General features: G+C 36.2%; 1 protein-coding gene across 1 annotated transcript in view; it reads right to left on the reverse strand.

Annotated features, from left to right (window-relative positions):
• NUP62CL (nucleoporin 62 C-terminal like) overlaps positions 1-22,507 on the reverse strand; it is a 78,321-nt gene that overhangs the window by 38,417 nt on the left and 17,397 nt on the right. Inside the window, exons 2-3 of the mRNA XM_024240722.2 lie at positions 8,160-8,264; positions 740-875 (exon numbers count right to left, since the gene is read on the reverse strand). Of these exons, the coding sequence (XP_024096490.1) occupies positions 740-875; positions 8,160-8,217 (194 nt within the window). The 5' untranslated portion in view covers positions 8,218-8,264. The remainder of the gene's footprint in view (positions 1-739; positions 876-8,159; positions 8,265-22,507) is intronic.

A 22,507-nucleotide genomic window follows, 5' to 3' on the forward strand; every position in this document is an offset into this window, starting at 1 on the left:
TTGTTGCTCAGGGTCAAGGAAAGGAGGGGAGTGGGTGTGGCTATATAAGGGCAACAGGAGGAATCCTTGTAGTTATAAAACTGTTCAGTATTTTGACTGTAGCAATATCAATATCTTGGTTGTGATATTATACTGTAGTACTGTTAAGATGTTATCATTGGAGGAAATGATATAAAGACCATACAGAATGTTGTGTATTATTTCTTACATATACATGTGACTCTACAATTATCTCAAAATAAAAAGCTTAATTTAAAAAATGAACAAATACTAGAGAGAAACATCATATACAAGCTCCAGAGCTTGACTTCCTGAATTTTAATCCTGGATCAACCATTAACAAGTATGTGACTATGAGCAGATTATAAAATCTCTATATGCTCTTCTTTTCTCACCTATAAAATGGGAATGAAAATACTGCCTACCTCATAGGGTTACTGTGAGGATAAATGACATGATGCTTGTAATGCATTGTCATCTTGCTAAACATACAGTAATTGTGCAATAAGTGGTAGCTATTATTAGTAATAGTAATGATTCCATTATAATGATATTCAGAAGGTAAAGGTATGCTGTTGTTTATTCAACTTCCTAAGCTACAGAAATCTTTCTCTTAACTGTTCCCTCAACTCAGTCATTTAGCTAACTTTCAAATATTATTCTAAAGTTATCCAAGCAAATGTCTTGTACATGATAAATAAAATGAAACACATGCAAGTTTTTAAATAAATAGGCTTACCTAACAGTTGAAGTATAAGGTACAAGGTTTTCAAACCCTCTTGATGACAGTTGGTTTTGGTTCACAGTAAAGCCACTGGTGATTGTGGTAGTAGTGTTGGTGGTGAAAGTGGTGGTGGTAGTCGTTGAAGTTGTAACTGGAAAATAAAGTGTATAATGTTAGTAAGAAATGAGAAATTTGTTTCATTTAAGCCTTGATCATTCAGATTTAAAATTATGGAGGCACTTTTAAAAATACAAATTTGAACTCAAAGATGCAGATTTGAATTCAACACTGTGGTAATATGAAATAATAAATGGCAGGCCAGGTACCTGGATTAACTTTCCAGCTGAAAATCCTGGATAAATTCATAGAAAAATAAAACTTCTAACCAACCCAATAACCATGAAAGAAATCAAATCAATCCTCAAAATTCTTCTCATAAAGAAAACTCCAGTCCCAGATGCCACTGCTAGTAAGTTTTATGAAACTTTCAAGAAAAGAATAATTGCAATTTACAAAAGATCTCTGTACATCTATATCTTTGCATATTTACATGACTGTATCTGTATAATTAATTCCTAGAAATAAAATTTCTAGATCAAAGTGTCAGCATGCTCTAAATTTTAACATAACTTGCCAAATTGCCCTATCTAAACAATTTTGCCAATTTATGTCCCTATCAATAGGAAAGAGTGCCTATTTCTTTATACCACAGCCAATACTAGGCATGCATTTTTGCAAACCCTAGTCAAAAGCCTCTCAAAGCTTTATCTAAAGCCCAGACTCTCTTCTCTCCTATATGTCTTTTTCTGTTACACCCCTATTAGAATGTCCCGCTCTCTATAGATAAAATCCTAAGTACACTTCATGGCTTGACTCAAATTCTTTGTTCCCCATATTTATCACCCACTTCTCTCCTACTCATAGTTTCCTTTGGTTTTCTAAATTTCTGCAGCACTTTTGGTTCTTATTACACACTGAGCACTTAATGAACAAGGCACAGAATATTGTAGCTGCTAGGGCACTGGGAAGGTTTTATTTTCTTCTTTTTGGTTCTCTGCATTTTCAAATGTTCTTACAACTAGTAAATGCTGCTTCTGTAACAAGAAATCTGTTATGAAAATACAACGTACATGATTGTTTGTTTTATGTTAGCTTTGCTTTCCCAATTAGCAATAGTTTCAGGTTAATGGCCACACTAGATAAATGCATAAACCATAGTGCCTGCTATAAGCACTGACTAGTCTGAGGGAGGCTGGCCTGAGGGAACATTCCTGCTGAGGGAACAAGCTCAAATACCCATTCTTTGTTCCAGATAACTCTGTCCTTTTTGTTCCTGGTTCACAGTTGACTGGGCAGGATGGCCAACTGAAGGATGGGAAGCCATCCAATGTACTACTAGCAGCCTATCTGAGGGTCTGGCACAAAAAGCTATAGCAAAACAGGATTAATATGAGTCAGAATTTCATTTCCAAAAATTTAGCAATATGGAAAAAATCTGACTCTAGGCAGATACTGGGAAATATTTCCAAAAGTATAGAAGGAATCCAATTATAGGCAGAAAGACTTGATAGGACTGACAGAAGGAGATGAAGTAGAAGTAAGGGACCATGAGCAAGTCATAATTAAGAATAAGGTACAGCAGGAAAGCAGAGAAAGAGGTAAGGAAACCAATGAGAAATTAAAAAAAAAGAAAAAAGTAGACAAAGGGAGAATAACTGAATTATGCATATGCAATGTTTGATTTGGGAGGTCCCTAAAGCTGCCTTAAGAATAATCTTAAGTTCCAATTTCCTTAAGGTAACAGTGTCATGGCAATGACTTTACTTGAATTCCACAAGACTCCATTTCCTTTTTGGCCACAAAGGTTCTTATGATAAATTCCCCATTCTTTATGTTAGCCCTTGTGAGGGTAAAATGTGCACCACAGAGGAAGACCATGCCCAATCACAAAGAAGCCCAGGAGTTACTATGGTTAGAACAGTGGAGAGATTACAGATTGGATCTTGTGTGATATTCTTTACAACCGTAAGTCATCATTTTATTCATCTGAGAACAAAAATCTTACCTGAAAGGAAAACCTTCCTCAGAAATGCTAAAAATTAATGATAATGCCAATAGACTCCCTTTATTGATTAATTCACCCAAACACTGAGTAACTATTGCATTCAAGGCAGAAAGAAATTTTTTTTAAAAAACATGAGCCCTTCTTGTAAAGGAGAATATCTTCACCCAAAAATGGTTTTCTAATAAAGTAATCTGTATTTCCTAACATGGATAGATATTCAAAGATATATAATTGGCTAGGCATGGTGGCTCACACCTGTAATCCCAGCACTTTGGGAGGCCGAGGCAGTTATATCACTGGAGGTCAGGAGTTTGAGACGAGCCTGGCCAACTTGGTGAAACCCCATCTCTACTAAAAATACAAAAATCAGCCAGATGTGGTGCACACCTGTAATCCCAGCTACCCAGGAGGCTAAGTGAGCGACAGAGCGAGATTCTGTCTCAAAAAACATAAAAGAAAAAGAAAATAAAAAGATGTATACTTAAGAGGAAACAGCAAATTCTAAGAATGTGTGTACACACACACACACACACACACACACACACACACACAGAGAGAGTATGGTACCATTTTTATAAAACAAATTTAATGTATGTTTGTATATGCTTAGAAAAAAGTCTAGAAAGATAAACAAACTGTTCTCTCTAGAGGAAGTGATATGTATATATGCATGTACGAATTGTTTTTACCTATAAGCAGCCCAAACATAAAGGAATCCTGAGTCATTTTAAAACAGTATGATTATTTTAACTTTTTTTTTTTTTTTTTTTTTTTGAGATGGAGTCTCGCTCTGTCACCCAGGCTAGAGTACAGTGGCACAATCTTGGCTCACTGCAACCTCCACCACCTGGGTTCAAGTGATTCTCCTGCCTCAGCCTCCCGAGTAGCTAGGACTACAAGCACATGCCACCACGCCCGGCTAATTTTTTGTATTTTTAGTAGAGATGGGGTTTCACTGTATTAGCCAGGATGGTCTTGATCTCCTGACCTCGTGATCCGCCTGCCTCGGCCTCCCAAAGTGCTGGGATTACAGGCATGAGCCACCGCACAGGGCTTATTTTAACTTTTTATCCAGTTTTATTTTTGTTATCTTTCATGCTATTTTTAAAGGCATAAATTAACTCTGGCATATTCAAATAATATTTCAATTGATACCAAATAAAGGAATGGGTTTGAAAGTTCTATCACAGTCTGATTTTGCAAATTACAACTTTGGTCTTAACCAGTTAATACAGTCAATCCTACAATATCTGTGTAGTAAAAGGGAAGTATGGTTCTAAAAATAATACAAAAAAACTACACACTAAATTTGAACTCACATTTAAAAAATAATGAAAATAGCCTTTAAAATATTCTACTATCAAATTTTCCTATCCTGTCCCTGATCAACAACTATACATCTTATTCCATATTGGAAATGGTCATCATCACCTTCCCAAACTATAAAAAGCAAATTTCTCTTAAAATTTGCTGATTATACCTAGGGCAGACAGTAATCCCAAATGGCTGTAAATCTGCAGATACAGATGCTTGAAAGCTGCTCTGCAAGACTGGTTAGTGAGATGAAGAATCTGAATAAGTAAATACACTTCAAGAGAAAGAAAGGTAAGTAGGGGGAAGAAAACACCCCAAATTGGGGCTGTCAGGTTGAGACATACCTAATGGGGAGAAGGGTAAGTGCTTAAGGTCCTGGTGGGTGAAATGGTGTGTATTAGTCTGTTCTCATGCTGCTAATAAAGACATACCCGCGACTGGATAGTTTATAAAGGAAAGAGGTTTAATTGACTCACAGTTTCACATGGCTGGGGAGGCCTCACAATCATGACAGAAAGTGAATGAGGAGCAAAGTCACACCTTACATGGTGACAGGCAAGAGAGCTTGTGTAAGGGAACTCCCTTTTATAAAACCATCATATCTTGTGAGACTTATTCACTATCACAAGAACAACATGAGAAAGACACGATTCAGTTACCTCTCACCAGGTCCCTCCCACAACACATGGGAATTATGGGAGCTACAATTCAAGATGAGATTTGGGTGAGGACATAGCCAAACCATATCATGGTGCTAAGGGATGGGCTAGTGGCAAAAGTAGTATTTGTAGAAAGGAATTTGAGACTTATATAGATAAGGGCTGGGTATGACAGCATCATCAAAGAGGCTGCCCATTCATATTTCAGTGATTCAACCCATGACTAAAAGAATCAGGGTTTTTTTGGTCATTGTTTTATGGGGAAATGTGTTACATTTTTTGCGAATATGGTAACTTGTAATGTTCTTATGACACACCCTTCACAAGTCTCACACATTGGCCAGTTAGTCTACTAAACAGTAGAAACTCATAAGGTCATGTAAAAGAAGAAATAAAGAGATGAGGCCAGGTGTGGTGCCTCATGCCTACAAGCTGAGCACTTTGGGAGGCCAAGGTGGGAGGATAGCTTGAGCCCAGGAGTTTGAGACAGGCCTGGACAATGTAGTGAGACCTCATCTCTACTAAAAAAAAAAAAAAAAAAAATCAGTTCGTCATGGTGGTGCATGCCTGCAGTCCCAGGTACTCAGAAGGCTGAGGTGGGAGGATCGCTTGAATCCAGGAGATTAGGCTGCAGTCAGCTATAATCACGCCACTGCACTCTAACCTGTGTGACAAAGTGAGACTGTATCTTTAAAAAAAAGGGAGGGATGATATACATGTCTGTTTAGGAATAATTATTTTAAGCTTAAAAGGGATTGACTTTTAGTTTAAGCCAGATTTAAAAAGATTCATTTAATCCCTAAGTAAACTTCTTACAGTAAAAACAAACAAGACTTCCCCAAAATGGAGTCTAACTTAAAAGACAGGTTTGAGTAGATGACCCCTTACCACCCAGCTCCAATAGCTATGGGCAATGGATAACCAAGTTTTCTTCCATCTACAACCTAACTAGCTCCTAACTGGCAGAAACAAATTTAGAATAGGTCTAGGGAAACTCCTATAACCAACTTTAGAAGAGGGCCAACTTTAATAGAGGTCAAAACTTAAATTAACTTTTAGAGAAAAAAAAAACTTTATCAATCTCAACCAGATAAATACTGTGATCAATAACAAAAATTCTTAAGTTTGATGGTTGGCAAGAATTTGGCAGCTGTTTTGCCTAGTCATCTCAAAGAAGTAACATCATTGATATCAACTGTCTCATTGTACTCTTTGGCAATCATCTACATAAACATATTGGTGTACCTTTTGGATACTCTGATGAGATGGTCAAAACCACTTAGCCCTAAAAGCCATAGAACCTACTTACTGCTTGTTATGAAGCACATTTCCAATGAGAGCCCCAAGACATCCTGATAATTCTAAAATCTTACTAACTGCAGTAGGAGCTGCTCCACCTGCTCCAGAGAATTTTAATGCAAATCCCAAGGTTATAATATCAAGTGTTCTAGCCGAAGTTGTTGGAGCACCAACTGCAGAGAACAACATAATCTTAACTATTACCCTTTAAATCAAAAACAGTGAGAAATTTATATAGTCTTTTTCATCTGAAGAGTTCTTTAGAAACTTTTGGTTAAACTTCAAAAAACCATGGTCAAACCATTTATATGAAATGTCCAGAAAAGGCAAATATATAGAGATGGAAAACAGATTAGTGGTTGTCTGTGGCTGAGGGATCTTATTGCAATGATGGAAATGCTCTAAAACTACATACAGTGATGGTTACACAATTCGATAAACTTACTAAAATTTCTGGATTGCATACTTAAAGTAAGTTAATTTTATGATGTATAAGTTATAATTCATTAAAGTTAATTAAAAGATATTGTGGTCCCAATATCTTTTCATTTTGTAGACAAGGACATCAGAGGGAGAAAAGTGGGGGAACCTGTCAAAGGTCAGAGAGCAAGTTTTGACTGAACATGGAATTAATTCAATAATTTTAACTCTAAACCTTGGACATGGTCATATTCATGAAATCTATCACAGTTGAGAAGGATACTGCTTACATATATCAAAATGATTCCAGAATCATAGTCATGTCTCAAAATTGAAGTCTAAGTGGTAGAAAACATAACTCATGTGGTAACCAATCTTAACTAATGCCTAACTATGCCAATAACACAAGAGGATGGTGATGGTTAATTGAGCACTATTCATCCTCAATGAAGCATCAAACATTTTCTGGCTAGTTGTATTCCCAGGAATGGAGACAATCTTACTGTCATCGAGCTGGGGGAGGGGGGCTATTACAGCTAGGATTACAACAAAATTTAATGATGAACATTATGATATTGTGAAGAAGAAACCTTAAAAGAAGTCAGTTTATAGAGGACTGTAAGAAAAAATTGCCTGAGACATATAAAATTCAGTATTTTCTTTTCTTTTTTCTTTCTTTCTTTCTCTCTCTCTCCCTCCCTCCCTCCCTCTCTCTCCCCCTCTCTCTCTTTCTTTCTTCCTTTCTTTCTTTTTTTTTTGTTTGACAGGGTCTTACTCTGTCACCCAGGCTGGAGTGCAGTGGTGCAATCTTGGCTCACTGTAGCCTTGACCTCCTGGGCTCAAGCAATCCTCCCACCTAAGCCTCCCCAGTAGCTGGGACTACAGGCACGCACCACTACGTCCGGCAAATTTTTGTATTTTTTGTAGAGACAGGGTTTTACCATGTTGCCCAGGCTGGTCTCAAACTCCTGGGCTCAAGCATTCCACCTGCCATGGCCTCCCAAAATGCTAGGATTACAGGCATGAGCCACTGAGCCTGGCCTGAATTCAATATTTTCAACATTTGCTATTACTATACTAATGGAAAATGTGTAACAAAGAAGTTGGGGTTACGAGATAATGTCTCACCTTTTAGGTCAAAGCATCCAGATAGATGGTCCTCTTCAGGTGGAGAGGTCACAAGACATCACACAATGTCAATTAGAACCCCAAAACTACAGGTGGTCCTTTGTCATGTTCCACTTCTGATAGGTAAAATGTAAGGACCACAAACCAGGTCGGTATCAAAAAACACACTATAGCAAGGCTCCTACATTTATTTCCCATTTTATCTTAGTCACATGGATAAGGACTTCTTCCCCTCAGAAATACTTGGCAAAACTCCTACTCTCCCTTCTGTTAATAGCTTCAAGAAGTTGTTTCAATGCATCACAATATTAATGAATTACATGCTTAAAGTTAGCATTTTAAGCTATAATAACCATGTTAATATAAAAAATTCACAGCTAAAGACATGAGAATTAGGTTCTTAAGCAAAGCTACTATTGATATCAGCAATTATAAATGGGTTCAAGAATAATGATAATTTCTGAGACAGAGATCTGTAGCATATACTGGCAAATAGAGTAAGGTGGCCTCATGGGAAATAACACTATTTTCTTTAGAATGAGTAACTTACATGAGAGCCCAATAGCAGCAGTGGAGGTCAAAGAATTTGATATTGAGGTAAACTGCATGGTGCTTGAACTAGTGGTGGTGGCAACAGCAGCTGCTGGAGCCAAACCTAAAAATCAAAGTAACAAACAGAAAAATATGTCACCAAAAATAATTTTTAAAAGTAAAACACCATTATAACAAGGTTCATTAATACGGAGAAATAAAAACAAAGCAGGGAAAAGCAGGTATCCTGAAACCTAATCAATAAGACAGAGTAAAACCTTGATTAAAAAAACAGTTCATTGGTACTACTTTAGTATAGTCAGTCTTCTAGCACCATCATAACAAAGAAATTCTACTTTACTGAAAAAGAAGTCCTAAGAGGGGGGATCCACTTCCAGAACTGCAGCATAAAAAGTCCCATGGACCTGTTCCCAAGTAAATCCATAACCAGCAAAAAGTTCCAGCAAAAAGTTATTTTTTTTTCTTTAAATAGGAAATGGCTGGAAATTGTTCTAAGACCCCACAGCAAATGAAGAAACATTTATTCAAGAAAATCTGCTAAAACTCAGTAATCTAACAGCGACAGTCTATGGCATATGAGCCACAAGTCACTCCTTTCCTTTCACCATCCCCTTGTCTACCTTGATGGAAGCTACTCTCTAGGGAGGGGTAGCCAAAACTGGACTCCCTCTGCCCACAGCTCCCAATCAAGGAATAGAGTATCCCAATGGGAGGGACAGGTAGCCAGCATTTCTTATCACTTCCAACACAGAGTTGAAGGGGTGAAATTCCTGTTCAGTATAGCCAAGAGTTCAGGGGCTCCCTTCCTTTACTCACAGGGTGGAGACTCTACCCCAAGTAGAGAAGGCTGAGAATACTGAGGCCCCAAACACCCTCACCCTGATTATTCCACCCCAGTTCACTTGCAGGGTTAAGGTCCACACCTGAAGAGGTAAGCAAGAAGACCAGTGGCTACTGCTACTGCTCAGTACCCAAAGCACTGGCTGAACGATTCTGCCCAGGGATAAAGGCCATTCATAAGAACAGAGAGCTCCCAAGCCATCCCCAAAATAACTGACTTTATTTGAAACAGAGTGTGAGGACATTCAAGCCCAAAACATTACTCTAAAAAATGGAGATTTGGGAGGTAAACAATTAAGAGGAGGCAGGGAGCTTTAAGAGAATAACAATTTAGGGTGTAAGTCGGATAGTTTATCAGAGATAACCAGGGAAAAAGGAAGCTGAAAAGGTCCGTCCTGAAATCGGAAGAATTAAGTACTGATGTACGCTACAACATGGATGAATCTTGAAAACATTATGCTAAATGTAAGAAGCCAGACCAAAAAAACAAAACAAAAAGCTTCATATTGTGAAATTCTATTTATATGAAATGTCCAGAATAGACAAATTCATGGACAGAAAATATATTAATGATTCCCAGGGTCTGGGAGGAGTGGGTAATGGGGAGTGACTGCTAATAGGTATAGGGTTTTTTTTGTGGGGGGGCTTTGAAAATGTTCTCAAATTACATAGTGGTGATAGTTGTACACTCTGTGACTATATTAAAAACCACTGGATTGTATACTTAAAAATGGTGATTTTTAAGATATGTGAATTATACCTTAATTATGCTATTATTAAAAAAACACATTATCATCTCAATAGAAGCAGTAGAAGCATTTGATAAAATCCAATACCCTTTCATGGCAGAAACACTCAACAAATTAGGAAGAGAAGGGAGCTTCCTAAACAGGATAAAGGGCACTAATGAATAATCTACAGTAACATCACACTTAATAGAGAAAGACTAAATACTTTCCCACTACCATCAGAAACAAAACAAGGATGTCTGCTCTAGCCACTTCCATTCAACAATACATTGAAAATTCTAGCCAGGACAATAGGCAGGAAAAAGAAATAAAACACATGTGGATTGAAAAGAAAGAAGTAAAACTATCTCTATTCATAGATGACATGATCACGAATACAGAAAATTCTAAGAAATAAAAAAAACTACTAGAACAATAAACAAGTTTTGTAAGGTTGCAGGATACAAGATTAATATATAAAAATAATTACATTTCTATATTATAACAATGAACAATACAAAATGAAATAAATTAAGAATATAATTCCATTTATGATTGCTCAAAAAGAAATATGGACAATTTTTAAATTACATAATGTACACAAAAATATGAAACATCATTGGAAGAAATTAAAGATGTTCTAAAGGATCTCATGTTTATGGATCAAAAGACTTAATATTGTTAAGATGGTGTGATAGACAGAAAACCAGTCCCCAAAGATGGCCTAATACTCAGAACCTGTGAACATATCGCCTTACTTGATAAAAGGGACTTTACAGATGGGATTAAGGTTAAATACCTTGAGATTATCCTGAATTATCCAAGTGAGAAAATTTAATGACCCCAATCCTTTAAAGCAGAGAACCTTTCCAGGATGTGGTCAGAGGCAGATGTGACTACAAGAGAATGGTCAGAAAGATACAAAATTGCTGATACAAATGGCCAACAAAGCACATGAAAACATGCTCACTATCCTTAGTCATTGGGGAATTGCAAATCAAAGCCACAATGAGATACTACATTATACCCATTAGGATGGCTATAATCAAAAAGATAGATCAAGTGTTGATGAGGATCCTGTTGGAAATGTAAAATTCTGTACCTCTTTGGAAAACTGTCTGGCATTTCCTCAATGGGCTAACATAGTGTTACCGTATGACCCAGCAATTTTACTCTTAGGGATATATATATATATATATATAGATATGCCAAAAAGAGATGAAACATATATCCACACAAAAACATATATGTGAATATTCATAGCAGTATTATTCAAAATATACAAAAGGCAGAAACAACCCAAATGCCTATTAACTGATGAATGGATGAATAAAATACAGCATATCCAAGCAATAGAATTGTACTTGCCATAAAAGAAAAAGTAGTAATACATGCTACGACATGAATGAGATTTGAAAGCATGCTAAGTGAAAGAAGCTAGTCACAAAAGACCGAATAATATATTATTCCATTTATAAAAAATATATGATTCCATTACAGAGACAAAATGTAGATTAGTGGTTGCCAAAGACTGGGGAAAAGGAGGAATGGGCAATGACTGCTAATGAGTAGAGAGTTTCTTTTGGGGATGATGAAAATATTCTAATACGGCCTGTTGTAATGGTTGCATAGCTCTGTGAACCACTGAACTGTACATTTTAAATGGCTGTATAGTATATAAAGAATAAATGAAGGTCTGGAATAAATTTTCAGAAAACAGATTACCTGCCTCTTTAAAAAGAAAACTATAAGGATAAATTAATGCATAATGACACAAATAAGATAGAGTTACTTGAAAGCAAAGTTCATATCTTTTCATCCTCACTGCAGATCAATGCACATGGCACATAATAGTAATTGTTCAATAAATGTTTCTGCTGAATTTAACCAACTTTTTCTAGACTCTAACACATAATTACAGATATTCTATTTCACCTTTAAAAGGAAAAAGGTGCTTAATAAGTAACTGTACTTGCATCTATTATTGCCTGCATTCAACTGTCATGGTTCTGCTATCCAAAACATCTAGGTCCTCTGGGGGTGAAAGAGACAGAAAAGAGATGTGGGGAAGGAACTGGAAACTTTACCACATACAAAAACTACTTAAAATTTACACAGTGCAATATCCCTATGTTTCATTTAGGAGAAGAACCATATGTACACTTTTAAAGAAATAACCAATTGTACTTTGGGAGGCCAAGGCAGGAGGATAGAGGTCAAGAGATAGAGACCATCCTGGCCAACATGGTGAAACCCTGTCTCTACTAAAAATAAAAAAAAAAAAATGACCTGGGCGTGGTAGTACACGCTTGCAGTCCCAGCTACTCAGGAGGCTGAGGCAGGAGAACTGCTTGAAACCAGGAGGCAGAGGTTGCACTGAGCTGAGATCGCGCCACCACACTCCAGCCTGGCAACAAAGCAAGACTCCACCTCAAAAAAAAAAAAAAGAAAAAGAAAAGAAATAACCAGTTGTATAGCAAAAGCATTTATATTTACAATTCATTACCTATCTGAGAGGTTGAATTTTTAATATGGGTTTCATTGCTACTTCAATTTTTTCATTTGAAATTGCCTATTCATGTCATCTGCCCATTTTCACATCAAAGAATACTGTCTTATTACTGATATTTTTAAATTTTATTTTAAAGTTACATAGATATATTGCATAATAGTGGGGGTTGGGCTTCTAGTGTACCCATCACCCAAATAGTGAACACAGTACCCAATAGGTAATTTTTCAACCTTTACCCCTACCCCCAACTCTCTTCTTTTGGAGTCCCTAGTGTTTATTATTTTCATCTTAATGTCCATGTGTACCTACCGTTTAGCTCCCACTTATACATGAGAACATGCAATATTTGATTGTCTGTTTCTGAGTTACTTCACTTAGGCCTCTGGCTCCATCCATGATATCGCAAACGATATGATTTCATTCTTTTATGGCTGCATAGTCCAATCAACCACTTATGGACATTTAGGTTGATTTCATGACTTTGCCATTGTGAACAGTGCTGCAATAAACACTTAAGTGCAAGTGTCTTTTTTATATACTGGTTTCTTTTCCTTTGTATAGATATCCAGCGTGGAATTGCTAAGTCAAAAGGTGGTTCTATTTTTAATTCTCTGAGAAATCTCCATATTGTTTTCCATAGAAATTGAGACAATTTATATTCCTACCAACACTATTACTGATTTTTAATAAAAGTGTATATCAAGGCTATTTATTTTGTCATATGTTGCAATAATTCCTCTACCCCAGTTTGCCATTCAGTTTTTATTTTATTTTTATGTAGTCAAATCTTTCCATCATTTTTTCTCTCTGGTCTCTGTCTCTATATAATAGTCTATGTCTTCATATCACATTTAAAAAGACTTTTCTCTTAAACATATGAAAAGGTGTTCAACCTCACTTTTAAGAGAAAATTGCAAATTATAACTACATTGAGAATAATTTCATTTAACGAATGACAATAAGTCAAAAACTAAACACACTCTGTTAAGGACACTATAAAGAAGCAGGCAGCCTCACAGATTCCAAATGGGGGGATAAATTGGTACAACTATGGGAAACAACTGGTCAATGTTTTAAAAATTACAAATGCATCTATCTTTTGAAACAGCAATACTTTTTCTGGAAATTTAGCCCCAAAAATATACTAGAATACCTGTAAAATGACATGTAAAATGATATCCATTGCATCACTGTTTGTATTAGTAAAGGATTATGTAAACAACCCAAATGGCCATCAGCAAGGGACTGGATATATAAATTATAGCACATCCAGAGCATGGAATACTATGATCCTATAAAAAATACTGAGGAAAAACATACTGAGGAAGTTCTCTATGTACTGACTAATGTGAAAACATTCCAAATGTGTAAAATAAGCATATAAAGTTTTTAAGTAAGGTACAGAATACAAGTTAAAAAGCAAGGTACAGAATAGTGTCTAGAGTATACCATTTATATCAAAAAAGGCAGAGGACTAAGAATACGTATTTTTATTTCTCAACAAACTCATGAAGAAGCTCTGGAAAGACATATGCAATTACAGTGGTTAACTGAGTATGGGAAAGGGGCAGGGGTAATAAAGATGCAGATGGGGAATAATATACCTATTTATGCTATTTATAGTTTTATTTTTGAACCATTTGACTATGTTATTTTAAACTCCTATAGAAATGCTTATCTCCTCAACTCCAGAAATATTATTTACACATTTTCATATTCACCTATGCTTTAAAAACATTTATGGTTTCTTTTTTTTTTTTTTTTTGAGGTGGAGTCTTGCTTTGTCACCCAGTTGGAGTGGTGCAGTGGCACAATCTCGGCTCACTGCAACCTCCGCCTCCTGGGTTCAAGTGATTCTCCTGCCTCAGCCTCCCTAGTAGCTGAGACTACAGGCATGCACCACAAGGCCCAGCTTTTTCCTTTTTTTTTTTTTTTTTTCCTGTAGTGACGAGGTTTCACCATGTTGGCCAGGCTGGTCTTGAACTCCTGACCTCAAGTGATCCACCCACCTCACCCTCCCAAAGTGCTGGGATTACAGGCATGAGCCATGCACCTGGCTATGGTTTTACTTTCTACCTTAAGTAACCAAGGATTTTTTTCAGTTAATCTTTTTAGGCAAAATTCATCCCCTTACCCACAATAACTGGTTAGCCAGCTACTGCAATTCATTTATTCACTACTCTGTTCTCTATCTCACAAATTTGAAATGTCACTTTCACAAGCACAGGTTTGTTTCTGCACTGTACTTCAAAATATTTCACTGATTTTTCTTTCTATCCCTGTTCCATAGCACTAGAATTATTTTATTTTTATGTTACATAATATTTTAAATTTACAGGAAAAGAATACATTTATAATAATTTTCACATATTTTCTTGCAAGTTCTCATTACTTTCCTAAAAAAAAAAATAGAGGTGGCTAGTCTCATGCATTTATTCCCCCATATAAACTTTGAAATCTTGTCAAGTCCTTCCTTCCTTTCCTTCCCCCAAAGATTCCCATTATGGTTTTTCAAGAACTGCATTAAATGTATAGATTAATTCAAAGATAAATGACATCTTTATCTTATAGGGTCTGAGCATTCAGTGGGTCTTTTCATTTATTCACATCCTCTTTTACATTCATCAGTAAAATTTTGTGGTTTGCTTCATCTAAGTCATGCATATTTTTAAAAGTTTACGTCTATGCATCTCATACTTTTGGCTGAAATTGTTAATTAGACCTTTCTCCATTATATTTCCCAACTGCTATTGCTTAAACATGGGAAAGCTATTGATTTTTGTATTATTTATTTTGTAACTGGTCATATTACTGAAACCTCTTTACTATCTCTAATTAAATTTACACTTGATTTATGCCCATATTTAAAAATCTTGATCATTTGTCCCAGATACTGGCATAATTTCAGGCGCCTGACCTTAAATCACATACCTAAAGGTAACTAGGGGAGCAAATACCACTTAATATGATTTGCTTTTAAGTTAAATGAATCTTAGAAAAGGATTTAAGAGACAAAAACCTTAGCTTCCTAATCACAGGACAAGATCAGAGTTGTTCGACATTACCAAATAATTCTTTGCTGTGGGGGACTGAACTGTGCACTGTAGGATGTTCAGCAGCATCCCTGGGCTCTGATGCCAGTAGCATCTCCTTAGTCTTGACAACCAAAAATGTCTCCAGATTTGGCCAAAATTCCCCCATGGTGGGGCCAACTGTCTCCAGCTGAGAACTACTGAACTAGAAGAAGGGTTCAATATCACAATTTCCTCCATCTAGTGCTATAAGGATCCCCAAATCAGCCTTAATTCCTTTACATTTAAGAACTTAAGAAAATGCCAACTATCTTAATAAATAGTAGGACATAGAAAATAGCAGTTTTTTAAAAAAAGAATAGAGGTAGTGGCCTTACACTACAAGATAGGGGGGGCATGCTACAGTAACAAAATGGCAGTACTAGAACAAGAAAAAGAGATCAACAGAACAGAATAGAAAGTCTAGAAGCAGAGTCAAGCCAAGTCAAGTCAAACAATAATTTGGTGTATCAGGAAGGCAGCAACTTCAATTAATAGAGAAAGGATGTCTATTTAACAAAACACAATGGTTCAATTCACTAGTCTCTTAGGGGGAAAAAATTAAGATTCTTAAAAATATAAAACACAAAATAACCAAAAAAATAAGAATGTTGAGATGGAAAGGCCTATATGAATAAGCTTTGAGAGAACCCCTAAAAAATGAAAGTTTTGACAACATAATAACTAAAATCTTAGGCTAGGTGTGGTGGCTCATGCCTGTAATCCCAGTGCATTGGGAGGCCAAGGAGGGAGGATCATTTGAGGCCAGGAGTTCAAGACCAGCCTGGGCAACATAGCAAGACCCTGTCTTAAAAGAAAAATATTAGCCAGGCATGGCGGCATGTGCCTGCAGTCCTAGCTACTCCGGAGGCCGAGACGGGACAATCATTTGAGCCCAGGAGTTTGAGGCTGCAGTAAGCTGTGACTGTGTCACTGCACTCCAGCCTAGGTAACAGAGTGAGACCGTGTCTCTAATTAATTAAAATCTTAAGAACTTCCATTTCAGGGCAGATGGAGTAGCTGTACTTCTCCCTCTTCTTCCCCCTAGATACAACTAAAACCCCAGGACGTTACATATAAAATAGACATAAGAAGCCAAGGAGTGGTGGCTCACACCTGTAATCCTAGGACTTTGGGAGGCTGAGGTGGGAGGATCACTTGAGCTCAGGAGTTCAAAACCAGCCTGAGCAACATAATGAGGCCCTGGCTCTATTTCTTAAAAAAAGAGAAAAAGTAAAATAAGATAAAAAATAAATAAACCTAAGAAGATCCTGAAACGTAGAGAGAAGAAGGCAAACTGGCTAGGGATTCCAAAACCAAAGGAACAATATGGTGGTGAGTTCCCTAGGTTTTCTTTTTGCCTCATATTTCCCAGGCTTGGAGTTGAACAGGCTGGCAACCCAGAAATGCCAATGGGTATAAATTTTTCAAAAAGCCCTAACAAAAAAAGTCTGCTTTTTTTAGACAAAGGGCAAGGGAGGGGGCAGCCAAGCAAGTCAGAAAACTTTTAGACAATAACCACTCTAACTATAACCAACCACCACAGGAAAATTTGTGGTCCTATCTGCACTCATGCCAGCAAACACCAGGAGAGCCTAGACACCCACCCTTGTGAGGCTATAATAAGGCATCCCAACACCCTCTCCAGGGTGGTATAAAAGAAAGCCAAACTCGAAGGCAGGTTTTTCATCCCTGCCAGCAGTTAATAGACTCCATCCTCACCTTGCCAGCAGAAACCATGTCGGGGGCAGGAATCCCCACTCCACCTAGCAGTAACTTGGAGACCCTCATTTCAGGTATCCACTGAGACCAAGTATGGAAACTGAAGTTCTACTCCCATTCTGCAGTAAAAAGGCAGCACTTTTCCCCCCCTACCAGAACAATGTCAAATAAAGCCAGCCAAAGCAAAAGGTTTAAACCAGATCCAGAGTCTCATAACATAGTATGAGAATATCTAGGTTTCAATTTAAAAATCACAAAGATTTTAAAGCATTCATGTAAAACAAATTCATCAACAAACAATTATTAACACACTTCAAACAAATGAAAAAAAAACCGCCTCAGCACAAAAAAAGAGAAGGAAGAAAGAAAGAAAGAAACTAACTAACTAACTAATTATTGGTAAAGAAACAGAAGTTATAAAGAACCAAGCAAAAATTTTAGAATGAAAAATTTGTAATAGATGAAATGCAAAGGTTGGTAGAAGGACCCAGTAGTAGAATAGAGGGAGAATATAGAAATAAGAATCAGTGAACTGGATGATAGAATAATAGAAATTATCCAATCCAAACAACAGAGAAAAATAGACTGAAAAAAAATTAACAGAGCATCAGGTCCTGTTGGACTATAACCAAGGACTTAACTTTCATGTCATCAGAGACAAGAAGAGAAAGAGGGTAGCGCTAAAAAGTAAATAATAGCTGATAGAAAAATAGGTGAAAATGTCCCAAATTTATGCCAAAGAGGCATAAATGAACTGACTCAAGAAGCAGAGCGAACCCAAAAAGGATAAACACAAAGAAATTTACAAAAAGACACATAATAATTAAACTTCTGAAAACCAAAGGCAAAGAAAAAAACTTGAAAGCAGTAAGAGAAAAATGGCATCTAACCAAGAGAGAAAAGACTATTTAAATGACAGAGGATTTCTCATCAGAAAGCAGGAAAGCAAGAAAGAAGTAGCCCAATATTTTTCAAGTGCTGAAAGAAAAGAACTGTCAACTCACAGCTAACGAAAATATCCTCCAGAAAAAAGAGAGGAAATCAAGGCATTGAGAGTTGAAGGAAAGCTCAGAAAATCTGTTGCCAATAGACTACCGTAAAAGTAGTCCCAGCTACTCGGGAGGCTGAGGCAGGCGAATGGCTTGAACCCCGGAGGCGGATCTTGCAGTGAGCCGAGATCGCGCCACTTCCAGCCTGGACGACACAGCGAGACTCCGTCTCAAAAAAAAAAAAAAAAAAAAACAACAACAAAAAAAAACGGCTAAAGGAAATTATAAAAGAAGGAATCTTGGAACCTCGGGAAGTAAAAAACAACAAATAAAAGCAAAAATATGGGTAAATATAATAGGCTTTCCTTCTTACCTTCAGTTTTCTTAATTATGTTTGAAAGCTGAAGCAAAAATTATAACCCTGTCTGATATGGCTCTAAATATATGTAGAGGAAATAGTTAAGACAATTGCATTACAAATGGGGAAGGGTTAAGGGACATACAGGGAGGAACAATTTTTAGACTTCACTCAAACTGGTAAAATAGCAATGCCAGTAGACTGTGATAAGATATGTATACTGTATATGATATCTAGAGTGACCGTAAAAGCTATACAAAAAGATACTCTCAAAAACACTATAGACAAATCAAAATGGAATTCTAAAAAATGTTCACATAACCAATAGGAAGGCAGAAATGGAAAAGAAAGAAATGAAAACTGTAATTTAAAAAATGACAGACTTAAGTCCTAATACAGCAATACAATAATTATAGTACATGTAAATGGCCTATACATACCAATTAAAAATTGGTAGAAGGAATTAAAAACACGACTCAACTATATGTTGTCTTTATGAAAGTCACTTCAAAAGTAATGATATAGGCAAGTTAAGAGTTAAAAGATGGGAAAAAATATACCATGCAACATTAAACAAAAGGGAGTAGGGAGTAGATATATTATTATCAGACAAAGTAGACTTCAGAACAAAGAAAATTACCATAGACAGAGGAGGATATTTACACAATGATAAGAGGGCCAATCCTCTAAGAAGTCTTAGTAATCATACGTGTATGAACCAAACAACAGAGCTTCCAAATATGTAAAGCAAAAACTGATGAAACTTACAGAGAAATTCACTATTACACAGTTAGAGATTTCAATACCCCTCTCTTACCAACTGATAGAACTTATCAGAAAATCAGCAAGGATACAGAAGAACTCAAAAACATCATGAACCTTCAGGATCTAATTGACATTTATAGAACACTTCACCCAACAAAGCAGAATACACATACTTTTCGTTTTTAAAAATCAATTTATTGGGTATATTTAATATATTCAACATAATGTTATGGGATACATATAAATAATAAAACAGTTACTATAGTTAAGCAAATTAACATAGCCATCATCTTACATAATTATCCATTTTTTTGTGTAACAGCAAAAATCTACTCAGTTTTGCAGATACTCTTAATACACAATTTTGTTAACTATAATCCTCATGATGTTATATATTAGATCTCTAGGCTTGTTCATCCTACATATCTACTACTTTAAAAAAATGTCAATAGCATTTGGGGTACAAGTGGTTTTTGGTTACATGGATGAATTATATAGTAGTAAAAAATACACACTTTTCGAGCGGGGCGTGATGGCTTACTCTTGTAATCCCAGCACTTTGGTTGCTGGGGTGGGCAGATCACTTGAGGTCAGGAGTTCGAGACCAGCCTGGCCAATATGGGGAAACCCTGTCTCTACTAAAAATACAAAAATTAGCTGGGCATGGGGGTGCATGCCTGTAATCCCAGCCACTTGGGAGGCTGAAGCAGGAGAATTGCTTGAACGTGGGAGGCGGAAGTTGCAGATCACGCTACTGAACTGCAGCCTTGGTGACAGAGCTAGACTCCGTCTCAAAAAACAAAACAAAAGAATACACATACTTTTCAAGTGCCCATGAAAGAAATACCAAGATAGATCATATATTTAGCCATAAAACAAACAATGACAAATTTAAAAGAATTAAAATGATAGAGTGCATTCTCCAACTACAATTGAATCAAACTAGAAAGATAACAGGAAAATCTTCAAACATTTGGAAACTGAACACTTCTAAATAATAAATGGGTCAGAGAGGAAGTCTCAAGAGAAATTTAAAAATACACCAAATTGAATGAAAATGAAAATACATCCTATCAAAATTTTTGAGACACAAAGCAGTACAGACAGGGAAAGTTACAGCATTAAATGCACACATTAGAAAAGAAGAAAAATCTAATCAATAATTTAAGCTCCCAACTGAAGAACCGAGAAAAAAAAAATAGCAAAATAAGCCCAAAGCAAACAGAAAAAAAGAGCAAAAACTCAGTAAAATTAAAAACGAAAACAATAAAAAAAAATTGTACAAACAGCTAATTTATTTATTTATTTATTTATTTATTTATTTATTTATTTATTTTGAGATGAAGTCTGGCTCTGTCACCAAGGCTGGAGGGCAGTGGTGCTGTCTCGGCTCACTGCAACCTCTGCCTCCCGGGTTCAAGCAATTCTCCTGCCTCGGCCTCCCGAGTAGCTGGGATTACAGGCACGCACCACCATGCCTGGCTGACTGTTGTATTTTTAGTAGAGACGGTGTTTCACTATGTTGGCCAGGCTGGTCTTGAACGCCTGACCTCAGGTGATCTGCCCGCCTAGGCCTCCCAAAGTGCTGGGATTACAGGCGTGAGCCACTGCACCCGGCCAAGAGCTGATTTTTGGGAAGATCTATAAAATTAACAATTCTAGTAAGACTGACAATAAAAGAGGGAAAACACAAATTACCAATATTAGGAATGAAAACAGGGGATACCGTGACATACCCAGCAGACATCAAAAGAATACTATGCCCATGAATTTAATAATTTAGAAGAAATGGACCAACTTTTCAAAAAACATAAACGACCACAATTCACCAATATGAGAAACATCATTTGACTGGCCCTATGACAATTAATGAATTTGAATTCATAAATGTGAAAACTCCCAAAAATCAATCTCCAGGTTGGGATGATTTCATTGGAAAATTCTACCAAATGTTTAAAGAATTTCTTTCAGAAAATGAAACAGGAGAACTCAATTTATGAAGCTAGTATTACTCACTGCCCAACTCATTTTATGAAGCTAGTATTACTCACTGACCAAAACCAGACAGACAATAGAAAAAAGAAAACTGCAGACCAATATCCTTCATGAACATAAATGCAAGAATCCTTAATGAAATAATAGCAAATATAATTCAACAATATATAAAAGAACTATATACCATGACAAGTGGGATTTATTTCAGAGATGCAAGGTTGTTACAATATTTAGGTCCAGTTGATGTAATTCACTGTATTAGTGGGATAATGAAAACCAATCACATGACCATATCAATTGACACAGAAAAAGCATTTGAAAAAATTCAACACCCAGTCATGGTAAAAACTCCCCCCCACCACTCCCCCCCACGGCCAAAAAAAAATTGGAATACAGAGAGGGGAACTTCCTTAACTTGATAAAGAACACCAACAAAAAACTGCAGCTAAGACTATACTTAATAGTGAAAGACTGAATGTTTTCCTCCTAAGATCAATAACAAGGCAACTTGCTCTCACCACTCTTATCCAAAACAGTGCTGGAAGTTCTAGCTATTGCATTAAAGCAAGAAAAAAAGGCATCAGATTGGAAAGGAAGAAATGAAACTATCTCTATTTGCAAATGACATAATTATCTATGTAGAACAATCATAAGAAATTTACAAAAAAAACTCCTAGAATAAATGAGTTCTCCAGTGTTTCAGGATACAAGATAGACATACAAAATCAACTGTATTTCTATATACTAGTGATGAAAAGCAAACGCAATATCATGTGCAATCTCTAAAAAAAAGAAATACCTAGGTATAAGTTTAACAATAGAAAAAATCACAAACAGCATTCTGTCTTTTGTAAAATCATATTATCCACTGACATTACTCAAATCCTCATGCAAAAAGGACCCATATAATACATTGCTATTTTGGATGCTTTTTTTCTCACTAAAAAAAGACATGAACTGATAAGATATACAGATGATAAGCACAGGAAAAGATGTTCAACATCATTAACTATCAGAGAAACTGTAAATTAAAACTACAATTATGATATCACTATCTACAAAAATGGCTAAAATAAAAAATAGTAACACCAAATGATAGTGAGGATACAAAGAAACTAGATCTTGTATACATTGCTGGTGGGTATGTAAAATGGTATAGCTAACATGGAAAAGTTTGGCAGTTTCTTATAAAACTGAATATGCAACTACCGTATGACCCAGAAATTGCACTACTGGGTATTTATCCCAGAGTAATGAAGACTTATATTCATGAAAAAAATCAGTACACAAATTTTCATATCATAGCAGCTTTATTCATAATAGCCAAAAAGTAGAAAAAATACAAATATCCATTCATAGATAATAG

The sequence above is a fragment of the Pongo abelii genome, chromosome X (genome assembly GCF_028885655.2).
Source record: "Pongo abelii isolate AG06213 chromosome X, NHGRI_mPonAbe1-v2.0_pri, whole genome shotgun sequence".
Taxonomy (NCBI): domain Eukaryota; kingdom Metazoa; phylum Chordata; class Mammalia; order Primates; family Hominidae; genus Pongo; species Pongo abelii.